Source organism: Sinohyriopsis cumingii, chromosome 5 (genome assembly GCF_028554795.1).
Source record: "Sinohyriopsis cumingii isolate HCF-2022 chromosome 5, ASM2855479v2, whole genome shotgun sequence".
Taxonomy (NCBI): Eukaryota; Metazoa; Mollusca; class Bivalvia; order Unionida; family Unionidae; genus Sinohyriopsis; species Sinohyriopsis cumingii.
The window spans coordinates 20598351-20617408 of record NC_142965.1 but is presented as its reverse complement, the minus strand read 5'-3'; the positions used below and the strand labels follow the sequence as shown (position 1 = coordinate 20617408).

General features: G+C 34.4%; 1 protein-coding gene across 1 annotated transcript; it reads right to left on the bottom strand.

Moving 5' to 3' along the window:
* Positions 1-5183: 5183 nt before the first annotated feature.
* On the bottom strand, positions 5184-15070 carry LOC149798751 (uncharacterized). Its single transcript, XM_089957625.1, has 3 exons — positions 12828-15070; positions 11834-11890; positions 5184-9030 (listed from the first exon to the last, which is right to left on the bottom strand). The coding sequence occupies exons 1-3, from the start codon at positions 14991-14993 to the stop codon at positions 8554-8556; spliced, it is 2700 nt and encodes an 899-aa protein (XP_089813751.1). The 5' UTR covers positions 14994-15070; the 3' UTR covers positions 5184-8553.
* Positions 15071-19058: the final 3988 nt, after the last annotated feature.

The window sequence follows — 19058 nt, the reverse complement described above, 5'->3', positions numbered from 1 at the left end:
ATTGAATTTCAACCTTTTTTGTATATTTAACCATCAACTGTTGGCATTGCTGACTGGGGGCTAGGAGCTTTACATCTATCTTTCACTAAATTTAACTTCCATCCAAAATAGAGCCTGGGTGGGTCTTCTATAATAGTTTAAATAAAATATTGGGAGCACCCCACCACAATCATAACAATCATCACAAACAAGTTACTTTTATATAAATAAAAAAACATTTTTCTTTGCATCACAGTAACAATGCCCGTAGAAGCTTACCTTAAATGCAAGTCCTCCATAAGCTTTGGTCATCGTAAAAGGACTAGAACTATGTTATTATATTAAAACCATTTTTCTTTCTTTAGTCAGTGACCCTGATTCTTTATCTTTCAATGCAAAAATCAAAAGGCTCCTTTCCTATTCAAAGTGCAATTCATCCATAAAGTGTTATATAATGCCTGTGATGCAGAAAGAGCTATTCCTGCACAAAAGACATTTCTTCTTTCATCCAGTGACCTTGACCATCGACAGCAAAATCCACAGTGCAAGCCATGTAAAAAGTTTTGTGAAAGTATACAGTGTAAAACAAAGTTATTTTGATGAATATGAAAAGGATAATGGACAGATGTACAGACATATATTTGGACAGACATCATAACATTATACATTTTGCCTTTTGGTGTTCATATAAAAATTAATTAAAAGCAGAGGAAACAATCGTTTGTGCAAAGATTATCAACTAAAATTCTCAGTGAACTGTTGTAAGTTCTGTGAACATGAGCTAAAAAGCACAATTAATAACAAGAGACCTAAGAAGTCCAGGGAATGTTAAGCTCTTTTCTACATCAAAAGTGCATTTCTTGAACCTTTTTCCTCATAATACATTTCAAAAAATGTCAAGTTACAGTCTACTACGGAATAATCCTCATCTCATCAAGCCAAACTGCCTGACACACCTTGGTTGACAAAAGAATTAATGAAAATTAATTTTTAATTGCAATTTGTTTGCACTGCCAGTTTAATCCACCAAGGTAATATCAGCAAGACAAATAGCAAATATAATGCAGCACTATACATATAAACAAAAATAACTTTTATAATTCAGCATTGTATATCAATCTCATTAAGATCAGATCACTACTGTCCTACATGAAGGTCTGACAGTGACCGCTTAGGGGTCATGTTCTGGTGATCTGTGAATTAGCCAATGGAAATGCAGCTTTCAGAAATCTTAAAGTGAATCAAATCATTGGCACACATTGATGCTCTTCAGCTATACTGCTCAGTCCACTAAATATGAAGATATAAGACTTCATCTGATTGGCTTATAAAATTAGCAATTATGATCATAACATAGGTCACCAGAACACATCCCCTAAGCAGTTGTTGTCAGATCTTCACATAGGACAGTAGAGACCTCATTTTAATAAGATTGCACTGTATAAATAAATAAAAACAGCAAGAAAAATAACATTTATAATGCAGCACTATACATGTAAATAAGGACGGCCCTGTTTAAGTATTCACTGAATCTCACTATGAAAGAGTTTGTAAAAAGAATTAAGAATACCATGAATGCCCCACCCCATGTTTCTTGGGCCTCTGTGTATATTATTAAAAAAAATTCATAAACCACTTTTCTTCTTTCAGTCACAGTAACCTTGACCTTTTGACCCCAATGAAATGATTTTGTTCTTACCCAAAAAGTAAACCAGTTGGTATATAACAAGATACTGTCATTAATCCATGTGTTTAGTTTCCAAAATTTGGTGACTTTCTTATTTGTCATTTCTTACAATTTTATGCTACGGTTCAACTACAGAAAAGGTAAAGCTTGAAGAAAATACTTTTTTTTATTCAATATTGATATTTATGATGTGGGTAACCATCGGTTTAATTTTTTTCGCACAGAATGATAGATGGCAGTTTTGAAAAGTTTGCATGGACATAAGAGAATGAATTTCCATTTTATTTGAGATTTTTCCATCAAATATGTTGATATTCACTTCATAAACCCAAGGGTTTAAAAATACAGCTAAAGCACATACCAAAACCCAATAATTATTTAATTTCTGTGTCATTAAATACACCATTTCAGTCATTTAATTTCTGTATCATTAAAAATACCATTCCAGTTATTTAATTTATGTTTCATTAAATATACAATTCTTGTCATATAATCTTGGTGTCAGTAAATATACCATCTGAGTCATTCAATCTTGTATACCATTCCAGTCATTTAATTTTGTTGTCATTAAATGTATGATTCCAGTCATGTAATATTTGGTGTTATTAAATATACCATTCCAGTCATTTAATTTCTGTGCAATTAACTATACCATTCTTGTCATTTAGTCTTGGTGTCATTAAATATACCATTCTTGTCATTAAGTCTTGGTGTCATTAAATATACCAATTCCAGTCATTTAGTTTCAATGTAATTTAATATACGATTCTAGTCATTTAATTTCAGTGTAATTTAATATACAATTCTAGTCAGTTAGTTTCAGTGTAATTTAATATAGAATTCTAGTCATTTAATTTCAGTGTAATTTAATGTACCATTTCCAGTCATTTAATTTCAGTGTATTTTAATATACAATTCTAATCATTTAGTTTTTTAGTTTCATTGTAACATAATATACAATTCTAGTCATTTAATTTCAGTGTAATTTAATATACAATTCTAGTCATTTAGTTTTAGTGTAATTTAATATACAATTCTAGTCATTTAATTTCAATGTAATTTAATATACAATTCTAGTCATTTAATTTCATTGTAATTTAATATACAATTCTAGTCATTTAGTTTCAGTGTAATTTATTATACAATATTAGTCATTTAATTTCAGTGTAATTTAATATACAGTTCTAGTCATTTAGTTTCAGTGTAATTTATTATACAATATTAGTCATTTAGTTTCAGTGTAATTTATTATACAATATTAGTCATTTAGTTTCAGTGTAATTTAATATACCAATTCCAGTCATTTAATTTCAGTGTAATTTAATATACAATTCCAGTCATTTAATTTTGGTGTCACTAAATATACCAAATAGTTTAAAATATGACCTGAAATGATCCAAGGTCAACCACAACATACTTTATTGATAATATCACCATGGATACTCTGGGCTAAACAAATTGATGTACCCATCCATATTTAAAAGTGGTGTCTGAGAAAAGGCATGTCACTTGTTCAAGACAATTAGTTAAATTGGACTAGTGGCACTTTAAGGCAAGTCACTTGTTCAAGATGATTTTCTAATTGGACTAGTGGCATTTTAAGGCATGTCACTTGTTCAAGATGATTTTCTAATTGGACTTAAGGCATTTTAAGCAGATCAGTATCACATACAGTGTACAGAAAATAACACCCAACATAGAAACACATACACATATAATGAAATCCTATTGAAGCACAGATATCTTTATCACAAATTAACACATTAACCCCTGGCGACGAGTTTACGTGGCAGGAGGTACTAGCCTACTGCCGAGCTCTGTAGCGTCAAGGTCATGTAGGATAAACTAAAGTGGGTGGTATTATAGAAAGGTAGACAAATGTAGCTCTACAATGATACCAAATAATCTGGAAGTTCTAGTTGCACATACTAAATACAGCGGGAAAACCTCATTTTTTTAACCCAAATTTTTTCCAACCAAAATTCGCCAGTGGTCAGAATCCGATTTTGTGTCTGGATTTTAGACTTTTTGGTCTCAGATATAAGGCAGACCGGTATGAACTGCAAACAGGCAGATGAACCTTTGCAAAAAGTAGGATAAGATGGGCAGTTAGATAAAGAGTGGTCTCGATACGAAAATAATGGGTTTGTTAAGCAAAAAAAAAAAAAAAAAAGCACTCCAACTTTTAACCTTCTGCTCATGCGCGAGCCAAATAGCCAATAAAAATTATGTTTCTAACACAACTAGGCATTAGGTTATTGAAAAATTACCTGGAAGTTGATGTATGAGGATGGATTCAGAAATAGTTTTCAAAATGTGTTTCCTACTCAAGTTTCAGGCAAAAATGACAAAAACCTCCAGGGGTTAATATGTTAACAAGCTACTGATGTTTCATCCTTAAATTTCAGTTGGTCATTTTTGGCCCTAAAAGGTTACACCATGTATCAGTAGACAATATGACTGTAGATTTTTGCCAACCTATAAGCTTTGCAATCACCATGGCAGAGGTTTATGAGCAAAGAAGGAAGAAAAATTAATTTCTAATTTCAAAGTACCATACATAAGAGCAATTTATCCATCATGAAACTGTGTAGCCTCCATCACAGTATTATACACAGGTAAAAGTATACCGTACATTAGAGAGTATGATGGATGGAAATCACTAATGTGTGGTAGTTCTTAAAAGAAAACTAAAGTATCCCACATTTTTTATGGATAAACATTTTCCATTTAATGTGCCATAAGAAAGTGCATACAGATCAAATTGTAAGGTGGCAAATGGTTCAGAAAAATAAATAAATACTCTTGGTGTATAAAACTGTTTATGTAATTGTGTTGTTTTATGGGGTTTTTAAAACATTTTTATGTTGTCAATGCAGATTTAAGACCATTTTTCAGCACATGGTAGGCCATACCTGACGGCCAGAATAACTGGTGGAGAAAGACCACACGGGGCCCCCATTTGGTGATAGCATTAGTTTTATTGAAATTGGATAATAATACAGCTTCATTCTACACAGTATCATGAATTTATCCTATCTGTAACTCAATAAATTTTCAGGTCAACATCAATAAGTATAGCTAAAAGTACATGTTTAAAATACTTTGTTTGAAACAAATTAGGTATAATAAGTTATATGTAATGATCCTGGCCTGAAAATTTACCAAGTTAAAGATATGATAAGATTTGTGATGCTGTTTGGAAAGAAGTGAAAAAGATGAAGTTGAAGTAATGATCTGGCCTAGTCTGCATCAACTTATATATGGATGAAGAATGGAATATTTACAAAATCTTCTAATTCAACTTATACTCTGCATTGACTTGTAAGCCAGTAAATATGGTACAGTGCAATAGGAGATGGTGTAAGGGTTTAAAATGAAGTAGGAGATGGAATATGAGTTTACAATGGAGTAGAAGGAGTAGGGCTTTACAATGAAGTAGGAGATGGAGTAGGGGTTTACATTTATTATGACTCTATGGTCTTGAAACAATAGAAAAGAGTGAAAAGCAACAAGCTTTGTAAAATTTAACAAATAATTTATTACCCTGGAATACAAGTGAAAATGTACGAAGAAAAAAAAGAAATTGTGGTAGTGTGAATTAAATCCCAAATAATCCTACAAAGTCTAGAAACAAATCCTAATGATTAGAGTTCTGAATAAACTTTAGTGGAAATCAAAAATAAATTCAATGCTGGAAGTGTTGATGTGTCTAGTGACCTGTGCAGTGGTGATGTGCCAACAGTTATCTGTTGGCTCACAATAATACAAGCGAAGAATGTATCCTCCTTTGAAATTTCATTATAAATTCAAGTTCCTGTTTCCAAGGATGTTATCTTTGATGAGCACTTTGTATTTCCAGTGAATAAGTACACCACTCCCTCGATAACTCGTGCCCTGATAACTCGCGAACCCGCTTATAATGCGGTGTCAGGAATGGACCCCATTTTTTAAACCCGAAAATACCCCAAAAATTTATCCCTATTTGTTGAACTTGAAGAAAATCACGATCAAAATTGGTAACAGAAACTTTGATGTATCGCTCGTTTTATCGTTGAAAACAGAAGATAGGACCTGGAAATTTTAATCAACACTATGAAATATCAAATTTAAAAATAGCTCATACAATTTTTTACATGTTCTTTCCAAATGACATTCCTAGTACACCGCAATTAACGATATGTAAGGAAATTTTGATCAATGAAGATGTCACTTACGCCAAGTGGAGGCAGTACTTTAATAAATAAATACAAATTAAATAATTATTTTATCAATTGAAATTTGTGTTCTAGTTCCATCTTTTAGTTCCTTTTAAGTGTAATCGTCGTAAATGCAATGTGTCCTCTTGTAATTAAACGTAAAATGAGTCAATCTACCGTAACAGTTAGTCCGCGAGCGTTTCTCTGAGAACCTAATTAAGTGCCGACCGTGTTTTGATAACTGAATTGCGGAAGTATTTGCTGTATTGTTGCACTGAATTAAAAGCTGGCCTCCTTTGTATTATCACGTTAATTATGTCTTTTGAATTAAAAAAAAAAGGAGGTGGAATAAATGAAAAGTTAAAAGGCACAAAATTCGGACTAACTTAAAATCTAGCGGCCTTGGTTGTATGTCAGGTGAACTCACTTCTTTTGATCAATCGAACACTGTAATAAATGTTATTGTGTATGTAACAGAAACTACCTTAAATTAACCAACTCTTTCATAACTGTGATCAAAGATAACAAGGCAGCCAAGCAAAATGAATACTTCATAAAATATCGAGCTTGATTTCACAGATACGGACCATTGTGGGCAAGTGAGGTTCAGAGAATTCTTTAACTGGCATTTAGAGATATCCTCAGGATGATAAAAAATTTCATTATTACTTCCACTGAAATCACGACATTACCACTGTACTAATTGAACAATAAAAAAATTGAGTTTCAACATAGACGTGTCATGAAATAAATGTCATGTGTTTTTGAAAAAAAGGAATCTTGTTTGGTGGTGTATCAACAGTTAGTCTAGTTCTTAAATTATGGACTACCGATTTGGCAAGATACTATTAAACACCACAAAGGAACCAGACTCATCAAGAAAACAAAAAGCATTGATGTAATACACAGATTTTTCGCGTACATGTGATGGTTGTTCAAACCAGTTGGAATGATCTTTCATATGTTGGATATTTTGAAGAAAAAAAATGTTATTTAAACTGAATAACGAACAACTTCATTAGAAAATGCACATTATTAAAAATTATTATCGACATGATTGTAAAATGAGGATTCAGTCATTAAACAGCCCAGTTCCCTAACGCCTCCCCCTCCCCCACAACGGTTTTCTCGATGTCAAAGCGATTTTTTTCAATTTTTGAAGGTCCCTCTGTAACTCGCGCCTCGCTTATAGTGCAGTCTATGTTTGTGGACCCCATTGTGCGCGAGTTATCGAGGGAGAGGTGTATTTGATTAAATAAAATTTCTGCCCAAATGAACCACTGGACACAAGAATAATATATGCTATGAACCAAAAGCAAAATGATTAATTTCTAGAAAAACAAACTTATATAGTCCTCTACTTAAGCTCAAGTCACAATTAGCATTTTAAAGAATAAGCTATTATCTAATGGAAAATAACTTTCAGAAGGTTCCTTATGTTTACTAGATAAAATAATTATAATAAAGAACATAGTAAACACAATGTCCTTGACTCTGACAAAGATAATAATCCTAATAGTTAACCAATATGCAGCAAAAGTATATTAACTAATATATATTAGTTGTTTACAGAATAAAAAACATTATTCAGGTCAAGTAGAAAATGAACTTGAATTTGGACAAGAATAAGTCCAACATACAATGTTATATTATCAATAGAATATAATGAAATTAAAAAAATATATTTAAAAAGCTATGAAATAAACAATGCAAATTAAATATAGATAATACAATGAAGTAGTAAATGGGGTTGAGGTTACAGTGAAGTACAACAAGGAGAAGGAGTGGGTATTTACCATATAGTAGGAGGAGGAGATGATGACTGAGAATGGAATAAGAGATGGAGTTGGGACTTCCAATAGAGTTAGAGATGGAGTTGGGAATTCCAACAGAGTAAGAGATGCAGTAGGTGTTTACCATGGAGTAAAAGATGGAGTAGGGGTTTACCATGAAGTAAGAGCTGGAGTAGGGGTTTACCATGGAGTAAGAGATGGAGTAAGGGTTTATCATGGAGTAAAAGATGGAGGAGGGGTTTACCATGGAGTAAGAGATGGAGTAGGGGTTTACCATGGAGTAAGAGAAGGAGTAGGTATTTACCATGAAGTAAGAGATGGAGTATGGGTTTACCAATGAGTAAGAGATGGAGTAGGTATTTACCATGAAGTAAGAGATGGAGTAGGGGTTTACCATGAAGTAAGAGCTGGAGTAGGGGGTTTACCATGGAGTAAGAGATGGAGTAAGGGTTTACCATGGAGTAAAAGATGGAGTAGGAGTTTACCATGGAGTAAGAGATGGAGTAGGGGTTCACCATGAAGTAAGAGCTGGAGTAGGGGTTTACCATGGAGTAAGAGATGGAGTAAGGGTTTACCATGGAGTAAAAGATGGAGTAGGAGTTTACCATGGAGTAAGAGATGGAGTAGGGGTTTACCATGGAGTAAGAGATGGAGTAGGGTTTACCATGAAGTAAGAGATGGAGTAGGGGTTTACTATGGAGTAAAAGATGGAGTAGGGGTTTACCATGAAGTAAGAGATGGAGTAAGTATTTACCATGGAGTAAAATGTACCCCAAACGACCACATTATAACAGAAAAAACACTATTTAACCCTTGCACTTCATGATATATTAAAGAGATGAAAGACAGTGGCATGTAATGTCAAGCTAGAATACAGTGTAATTCAATTATGCTCTTAAATCTGCTTGGAGTCCAATGACTCCTGTTCAAATTCTATGCTCTCTGTACTGGCTTCTTTCACTTTAACTTCTTTAGCATCTTCGGTCACCATCTCTATTACCTGGTAATGGCCAGCAGTCATATCGAAATTGGCAGATTCCTCCTCAACAATTTGTGGCTCTGACCCGTCCAGAGTGACAGCTGAGAGTTCTATCCCCTGACTGCCTTGATGTATAGACTGTTCTGCTGCAATTAAAAGATTGGCAATATCTTGAGCAACATTTGTTGAACCATCATTGACTTCTAAACTGTCAGATGCCTGGATATAGTAATGATAAGTATTGTTGCCACTGGCTACTTCCACCAAAAGGGATGCAGCTGCAGTATCAGATTCAGTGAGAGTTATTCCCCCTTCTGACTCATCCTGAATTTCCGTAACATACTGAACATCATCTGCTGTCAGAACTTGTCCCAAACCTGAGGCCTCAAGTGGCTGCAATAAATAACAATATGATTTGACAGCCATCATTACACTGATTTATCAATACATGTATAATAACCATTCAAATTTTAAATTTAATTTCCTCCAGTCAAATGTTCATTAGAAACTGATCCTAAATACCCAAACATAACCCACAACACTGTGGCATGAAATTTATTTCAGAATAGCCAAAACAGAGGCATTAAAATTAGGTCAGGATAACCCACTTTTGGTAAGATCATGTTGCACTCACGAATAAGGATATACATACCAAGATATTTGTCTGCGTTGCTTATAATGACTGAGAACTAACCAATCCTTAACTTAAAGGAGACCAGAAACCAATGGAAATATAGAATAATAATAAAAGTACTATAGCAGAAAATAGCAGCGATTAAAAGAAAAGAGGTCAAAGTTTCACATTAAATGGCTGACAATAGAAACTTGGGGGGGGGACTATTGACCCAACCCCCAACCCCTTGCCCCAATGTGCGAGTGCCCATGGGATGTACCTTTTCTCCATGTGATACGCCTTATTATTACCCCAGGACAAGCCCATTTTGCATATTCTGGTCAGCTCTGGCTAAATTGCAAAATAGCTAAAGTTTTGATTTAAGTACGCACACAATAAAGCCGGTGTGACTAATGAACATACTCCTTATCCTTGCATTGATCTTGTGAAAAGGACTGCCCTTCGGACATACTTCAAAGAAACCATGTTCGACAGTGTGTGTATGTGTAAGCACCAGCAACTGATTGCCAAAATAAACAATAAACGATGCCTATTTTGTTGTTACTTATGATGCCATGGACTTCAGGTTTAAGTCTTAATGCATGTAACACTGTTTGTGGAACAAAATATTTATTCAGAATTAGTTCTTTAGGGCCACATACACTGCATGGTATATTTTGTTTTATTCCTTGTAATTTAATCATGGTAATTAAACTTTACATATACGGTAGAGGAATGTCAGGTGTTAACTGGCCAAGTTTCTTTGGCAGAAATGGAGATGTGATTTTGTTTGCAGAGAAAATTTCACAGTGATCATTCATTTAATCTAATTGGTGACAATTTTATTCTTTTAATTTTTTTATACTATAGTACTGTTGTAGTTGTTTAAAAACATCTGAAATTTACTTGAATAATGTTTAATTTTCATGTTCTATTTACTGAAGAAGAAAAAAAGAAAAAAACTGTTGTGTGATATTAACTATTTCATCCAAAGTGCATGGTTTGGGTGCAAATAATGCCAGAAAATGTTAATGCAATACATGTACTTAATCAAGATCACTCAAGTGTGAATTAAGAAGTCACAGCAACTTATTTTTGAAAGATTATTATTCTTTCATAGCCATAAGTAACTCAAACAGAACTTCTCAGAAATGTGAATACATCAAATGTACATATACAGAACTTAATGAAGTTAAATATTTTTACTTTCATTAATAAAAATTCAGTAAAAGACAGTTGGTGTGTTATCACTTGGATATACTAAGATATTCAGCTAGTCAAACAAACACTTATATGAATTTCCAATGACGGCACTGCTGACAAAGCAAGCAACAGAAAATTTAGATATGATAACTAATGAACAGCTGTTGAAATGTAAAACTTTAAATCACAAATGTATTAATGGATTCATGTTAAATTACAAAAAGCAACTTACTTTTTAATGTAAGGTTGCAACAACTGTGTTTTTATTTTACAGTATTTGTTACAGAAGCTATGTTAGTTTTAACATAAATCTAAGTTGCTCCACAAAGTATGAGTAAGTTTTACATACATAAAAGACTGGCTGATACAAATCAAATTACAACATATATATATATATATATATATATATATATATATATATATATATATATATATATATATATATATATATAGACACACACACACACACACACAAATATCTATGCAAATAGCCACCTCCTTATGTAGTAAACGATGCTTCCATTCATGCACATTGAACACAACATTACAGTTGCATATATTCACTCCATGAAAGAACAAAGGAACTGATGCTGGATAACTAAAACTGTTTGAAACATTTCAAAAAGGGATGACCAGGCAATATTTCTCCAAATATTACCAGCAATGCCAATTCCAAAAGTAGTGTAAACAACCAGAATCTGGAGAACCTGGGAGCAGGAACTGAAGAGAATGTGATAAAATATAGTTATATTTGATTTGCATTGTTTGTTAGGTTTTTAAAAAAATTTTACTTATTATTTCATTACATACTCTTGTAATGTGACATTGTAACTGAGAGGATTTTTCAGCTGTGCTTTAAGATCTAGCCCTTTCAAGTTGCATTATATGTTTTGTCCAGTTGGGCTGAACTTTATTTCTTCAAATTATTGAATTCAAGCGATTATTTTCTCTGGAAATACAAAAATGCTCAGATAAAATTCTTGGATAGAGACATTCAATGGGGTTTATAGTGAATTCAAACCTGGAATTATATTACTGTGATTCAACAAAAGACTGCTGGCACATCAACACTCTAGGAGCTACCAGACACATCACTGCATTCAGTTTTGGATTTATTTTGGACTTGTACTGAATTTTATTCAGGACTTCAAATTATTAGGATTTGTATCTGTAATTCAAGGATAATTTTGGGATTTAATTTGCAATGCTTCATTTTCACTTTGTATTCAAAGGGAAATAAATCATTAGCTAATTTTACGAAGCCTGTTGCTTTTCACTCTTTCCTGTTACTCACTTTTAGAGCCAAGACTTGTAACAATGTATATATTTGTATTTTCTTCCCTACACAAACATCCCTTCACAGTATCTGTAGTATATTACCTGTTCCTGTGTCACTACAATCTGGCCACAGATATTACTTGCAACTGTTTCTGTGGCCTGCAAAAAAGATAAATAATTATGCTAAAAAATATACTGGGCTTGAGTAATACATAATAATGTTAAAGGCTTTGATTAACTGATGGATATACATTGGACCTGACCTTTTCTGAAATCAATTTCATTTTCTATCTGACCTGAATTACTTATTTTGGTTTTGTAGAAGACATGTTTATCTCAATATCAGTCTTGAACTTTGGAAATTATTCATGAATTGCCATGTCTTCCTGTTGTTTAGTACATATTTTATATTATAATTTAGACTTCTAGTTATAAGATTTCATTTGTAAACATTATGAACCTAACAGAAGATTATTTTATATTTGGTAATGGGTTTTTTTTTTGAAAATGCTAGCTGTGACCTGAGTAAGATAAATGACTATATAATCTTGTTACTGGAAAAATTATTTATTTGTGCTTTCAGATCTTGGCAGAATCAACTGTATTATTGTTGTGTCCAGAAATTCATTTCAGCTTGAATTTTGTTTATTCAAATTACTTAATTCAAATGAATCTTCTTTAGAAATACAAAGTGTGCTTCAAAAATAACATTCTTTGAAAAAGAGACTTGAATTTATGCTGAAATTTCAAATAAGGATTTCTTCATGGATTGAATTATTGTGATCCAACAAAAAACCTGGCACATCAGCATTATATGGGCCACCACAGGCACATCAACACTTTCAGCACTGGATTTAATCTGGATTTCCACTAAAGTTTATTCAGAACTTTAACTAATAGGACTTGTGTCTGTAATTCTAGGATTATTTGGAATTTAGTTCGCAATACTGTAATTCATCAAATTCTGTTGCTTAACTGGTGTTAATATGCACATGTACACTTTATGTACCACAAACATTTCAGCATTACATGCCCTACCATGTTTAGCAGTACAATGAAACAATACAAGTTTACGTTTGTTAGACTTTTCATATACCTCTTGAGTTCCTTCATTATGTGAATTTTGCAGGCAGATAATTCTGCCATCTGGATTTGATTTGCTATCAACAACACGGATAATCTGGTCTTCAATAGGGACTCCTGACCGTTCCATTTTTTCTTCTATCATACCATCTACTTCAGAGACACCATGGGCTTTATTCCGGTGATTCATCAAAAATCCTACCTCCAAAAAGCCTTGAGTACAGCTCATACATTTATATGGGAAAGCATCTGCATGTGCTGTGTGTACATGGTCAATGAGTTTGGCCTTATAATGAAAACTACTACTGCAATATGAGCAGTAAAACAAGTCTTCTGTGGTACGATTATACTTGAATCTTTCTTTTGGATTGTCAGTTACCTCATAATTGGATTGCTTATGAGCGAGAACCATATGATCCTTTAACATTTTGGATCTTGGGAACATTCCTTTACACATTTTGCAGGTGAAGGGAAATAAGTTAAAATGCAGTAATTGAACATGAGCTATCATGCTGTTCTTCTGATGAAAACCTTTCCCACAATATGAGCAGTGAAACTTTTCAGTCTGAGGTTCATGCACAACCTGCATATGTCGCTGTAGATTGCATTCAAAAAGAAAACTTTTGGTGCACTGGGTACAAAACAATCGTTTGGATTCATCAAGACCATGTATTCTTTCATGCCGTTTTAACTGTGCTGGTCTGAAAAATTTCTTTCCACAGATTTTGCACTCTGCATGCATCTTTCCTTCATGAATCTCCTCAATATGCTGCTTCAATGTTGAAGACCATTTAAATTTTGCAGGACAAAGATGACAAAGGTGTCCCTTGACTCCATGAAGAATATGAACTGCTCGAACATGATTCCTCAAGCTTGTCAAATTTTTGTATTTCTTTCCACACTGATTACATAACATGACTACATTTTTGATGTGTTCTCTATCTTCATGGCCCTGCAACAGATACCTGTCTTGGAAAGGCAACCCACAAGTGTTACACTTCATTACTTTTAAATCTTTTAATGCTTCCATATAGCTTTCAAAATTTTTATTATTTTTGTGAAATTTCCTGACATGTTCATCAACACCAGTGTAATCACAGAAACGTTTGTGACAAATATCACATTCGGCAGTTCTTACATTATTACGTTTCCTCCTTTCAAATTTAGGAACATCTCCAAGATCTATTTTTTGCCTCTTCCGCATTGACAAATCTTTTGACTCTTCAATTTTAATGCGTTTATTTTTTCTACGACTTCTCCTTGACTTATACTGTTGTTCAAAAACAAAGTCCTTATCATCATCCATTTCTGGATTCTCATCTGGGTCAGGAAGGTAATCTTCATCTTGTACATCATCTGCTGTCTTGATCTTCTCTTGTGTAACACTTTCATTGTTAGGCTGCACAGAAACATTTTCAGTCTTCACAATAGCCTCTTTCTCACTGTCTTTTAATTCATTTGAAAGTCTTCCATATATTCCCTTCTCAGCTTCCATTATTTCTCTAGACAGTTTCACTCCTCTTAAGCTGTACCGTTTTCCTTCTGCCTCTTGCAAAGATGCTGCCTTGATTTCTGCTGAAACTGGAACAGTCAGTTTCTTTTTTCTTCCCCTTTTTTTGGGTACCTTTTCAGGTTCAACATCTGTATGTTCATTATTTGATGGTAAACTTGATTTGATGGTTGGAGTTAAAATATCATCAGCCTTATGACACATTGTGGTTTCATCAATATTGTTATCGACCATACTGTTATTGTTCGATTCATTGCTTACTCTGTTTAATGCTGACAACGTTTTACTTTTAATGATGTACCCCATTTCTGTATCAGGTGTTCTTATGTTAGTCTTCTTACTCAAACAGTTTACTTCATTATCACACGTTTCTTGAATGTCTGTATCATTGCTTTCAACCTTAATGAACTCAGTTGTATAGCAATTGTCGGAATACTCAAGAAGAACAGCATTAATTGCAATAACTAGAAGGTGTTCATCTTCACGCTCTTTTCTGCTGACATGTGTTTTTAAAGTAGAAACTCTGTATGTGCCTTTATCGCTACACTGCGCAGAATAACCTAGCCATTGGTACTGGTGTTTCAAGCTTGATTCTGCATTGTCTATGGCCTTTCTCAAAAAGTTAATGGGCAAACTAAGATTAAAATGTTCAATGTTCATATTTTTCATCTTTATCTATTCTATAAAACTATCAATAACGCAAGAAACCATCATTATTTGTGTTGTGTTCGTCAAATATCCCACACAGGAAGAGAACTCTAAATGTACCTCCAACATTAAAGATCAAAGATTAAAAGCCCGAACAGAAGCATGAGAACGGAATTGTCATTAAATTAGTAGTGCTCGACGTCAAGTACGTCAAGTTTCAGCATGTAAAAGAAGAAAATAAAATATATGAGTTTCGAGGAGAAATCTCATTGAAGTAATCATGCGAAGAGAGCGTACTGTATTGAGCTGGTGGTTTAAAGGTTCTTACTCTAACATTATTTCAACAGTAGTAATTGAAGCTAGTATGGGTTCAACAAGGTTTAACACTGGTATGGGGTGGCGGTATGAGTAATGGGTACAAAGGTAATGATAATGTCTAAGTTGAACATGATAAGGTGGAATCAGTACAAGAGGAATAGGAATATTAAAAAAAATGCCAATAGGTCGAGACGATGGGACAGTATTATGGACAAAGGGAACTGAACGTGAATATTATATTTTCCCTTGTACCTATATTTATTTATTTATTTATTTATTTATTTATTTATTTATTTATTTTGCATAAAATGGCATTAAAAGTTCAAGGGGAAATATACATTTTGCAAAGAACAATAGGATTAAAATTATGGGACTGTCTGAGTTCAAGGGGAAATGAACCCGAACATGTTTGGCCAACACTCTCACGAACAGCCCAACATGTAGTCTTACTGATCATCAACCACCTCTACTCACCAACACACAGTATGAAAGAGGGGTGTGAAGTAGAAGGGAAAATAAGGAAGAGTAACACAGCGCAGACAAACTGCAATCCCAACCCAAGTCAAAGTGGAGTGTAAAGGGGGGGGGCTGGGGGTAGGAATGTTTACACATCACGCAAATATACCATTCCCCCACGTGTATATACTATCACACATTAATGAATATGACAGAAATGTATGGGTTAAGTTACGAATTTGAAAATAAACAGATAAAAGACACATTTGCAATTGTAACATAATGATCCAGGTTAAATTAGATTATAGCGAATACACTGAAAGCAATTTCGTAATGAGATTTTTATTTATGAGGTGATTGAAAAATGAATTAATTTGACACTAAATTAGTACGCAGAAAATCCAACAAGTGATCTCTTTTACAAAATGATGCGCACAGAGTTAGACAACAGGAAATCAACTTAAGCGAGTAATCAACAAGAATCAATGAATGGAACTTATAAAAAAATATTATTGATATATGGATCTATCACCATGGATGATCAATGTCTAGAATTCAGACACAAAAATAAAGAAAGTTTCATCTACCGCCAAGAGTATCAATGTATGTTGAAGCCGCTCATCCAAGTCTGCTGAAGTATCCTCAAGAACCCCTTATTCACTAGTAGTAATAGGGGGCTGTTTACGGGCAATGGAAAACCCAGTCTAAAGGTCAAGGGTATGATTACGGACAAGATTTTTATGGACAATGGAAAATCCAGTCAAAATGGTCTTGGGGCTATTTACGAACAGTGGGACTTACCATTAATATAGGGACAATAGGAATGGAACAGGTAATATGACGTCACGGTACTGAAGATTAATGACAATGTGGCAAGGGGCTGACCTCAATCGGGCCAAAGAGCGGGACATGGACATATATAACACTTACAACATACAGACATAGATGGATGAACATTAATCTATCACACAAACAACTACACAACCGACTAAAAATATTTAGACAAGAAAGCAAAACTTTTCGAGGCTTCTATTTTCTCCAGTTCTTCAACCATCTCCTCAATTTCTCAATGATTTCTTTCTTCTTCTTTTCGTCGTCTGGTGTCCAGTCAGGATGTCCCATCAATCTAAATTATTTCTGCATCTTCATCCAGTTTTGGTTCATTTTTTCAATGTCCTCTTTTTTCTTTATGTTTTCTTTTTCCAATCTCTCTTTACCCCAGTTATCTTTAATCTTTTTCACCTCTTCTTCAAGCACTTTTCTCATAATTTCCTTTTCTTTTTTTAATTGATCTCGCCCCCACTTTGCAAAAGGCCACTCTGTGAAATTCAATATGTCTTCTAAAAAGCACCCCACTGTCATCACATTATCAAGGGTATCCTTCAATGTTCCCACTCTTACATATTTTGGTTGAATGAAGCCTCTTAATCTCTCCACTTCCTCCTCTATCATGCCTTTTACGAGATCCCTGGCTACTTTCAGGCTGGTCACTTGTCTTGTCACAAAGTCTTTGGTAACTGTATACTTCATTCTTTTTCAAGCCTTTCCACTACACAGGCGGCATCCACCATCCAGTACCAACTATCTTCCAAGTTATTAAACAAATTCATTTTCCAAACGTGTTGACTAGTCAACGCTGGGTAGCCAGACTGAACTGAAATGAACTGATAAAAAGTTAGGTCGCCCATGCAACTAATGCTTTCGCGACCGGTTAAGTCCTGAAGGTCAGGATTCTTAACTGGTCGGGGCTGTGGGTATGGTGCCACCACATCCCCTTTTATATGTGCACATGCCGCACTCCTTTTTTTGGACATGTCTAGGCAAGGCAAGGAGGAAAGGCACCCCAGGAAGCAAAAAGCCACAGGAACGCGGTACGCCATAAAACGTCGAATGATCAAATTATAGTCCAGTTTTGCTAGTGGACAATTACTTTTCCAATAGTGTGTGGGCCACCTGTGAAATTTTCCAATTTCATTGAGTTGTATAATTTTCTTTACTATTTTGACAAAAAGTTAGAATTTTGTGTACATGGTGTATCTTCAATTATATAAATAGTACCAATCAGCTGGGTGTCAGGCATCCTATGTACTCTTGTGTCATGCTATGTTTTTCTTTGGTCTTGAATTTTGACGGCGGTAGTCAAAGGATCAGATCAGGATTTTGGGGATAGAGCTTTTATCGAAAGAGGACTTCATAAGGCAAAAGAAGAACCTCATGTAAGAAGGCAATTTGAAAGTCGATGTCGGTCTTCTTTTTCTTCTTCTTTGTTTTCTTTTCTCCTGTTCTTTCTTCTTTCTGTTGGTCTGATGTTGGAGTTAGGTGTTTTGGTACCGACTCGACTTTCATTGTTGTAGGCCGGCCATGATGTTTTCGACTGGTCCATGGGCTGTCATTTCTTATTTACTTGTTGGAATTTTGCCAGTTCATTGTGCCTCTTAGTTGTATTATATAATAATATAAATATATTGGTCTGATGGGTAATGTTGGGATTTTAGTGTTGTGTGTTTAATAAAAATTTGGGGTCTGTTTATCTGCTTTGTTATTTTCCTTGAATGTCTCTAATTTATAGCATTGTTTCTTCTAACACATTTCCTCTGCCTTTTGTTGTACCTGACTGGCTGACTGAATTTTAATTATGGTCGCCTTCGCCCATTCGGGCATGTGCGACCCGTTAATTCCTACACCGTAGGTTCTTTACTTATTTGCATGGGGGAGGGGGAAATCAGAGCCTCACCCCCCCCCCCGTTCGCTTTAATGTGAGAACCGCTCACTCGTCAGTTTGGTCCGGGCCTGGCAGCGGAGGAAAGGAAAGGAAGAAAGCCCCCCCCCCCCCCAAGATTCCACAGGTGTAAACTTCTCATCCATTGATATTTTTTTGGCCCCTCTTTTGAAATATAATTTCTTTTTACCGGAATTTTGAATCAGTGTTTTGGGGTTCTCTGTGCTCTGTACGGTTCCCTAATTACATTTGATATATGTGTCCCGGCGGTTTGTTGAGTTATACTTACTATAATGGGCACAGTTTTATAATTTAGGTCTTATTTACGATATATGTCATGTGTCCTATAAGTTAATATAAATTAAATATAATTAAATTAATTTTTTTAAATTTAAACAAAAAATATAATATCTCTGTTACTTATCACAATGTTTATTTATGCGGAACCCCATGCAACCGACAGGCATACGAGAGGCAGTTGTCCTTTAACAATCGATGTTGGGTCTGAGTCTGCGCACAGGCAGAACCAGAACCCTATGTAACCTGATATATTGCGTCCTTCATCGATTGTTTCGTTTCCCCTGCCCTATTGT

Bases quoted from the DNA above. Each gene is read 5' to 3' on its own strand.
- LOC149798751 (XM_089957625.1), bottom strand. From the start codon at position 14,993: ATGAAAAATATGAACATTGAACATTTTAATCTTAGTTTGCCCATTAAC. The intron at 11,891-12,827 runs GTATATGAAAAG...TCTTTTTTGCAG, and splicing joins ATAATGAAGGAACTCAAGAG to GCCACAGAAACAGTTGCAAG. The intron at 9,031-11,833 runs GTAATATACTAC...TATTTATTGCAG, and splicing joins TTGTAGTGACACAGGAACAG to CCACTTGAGGCCTCAGGTTT.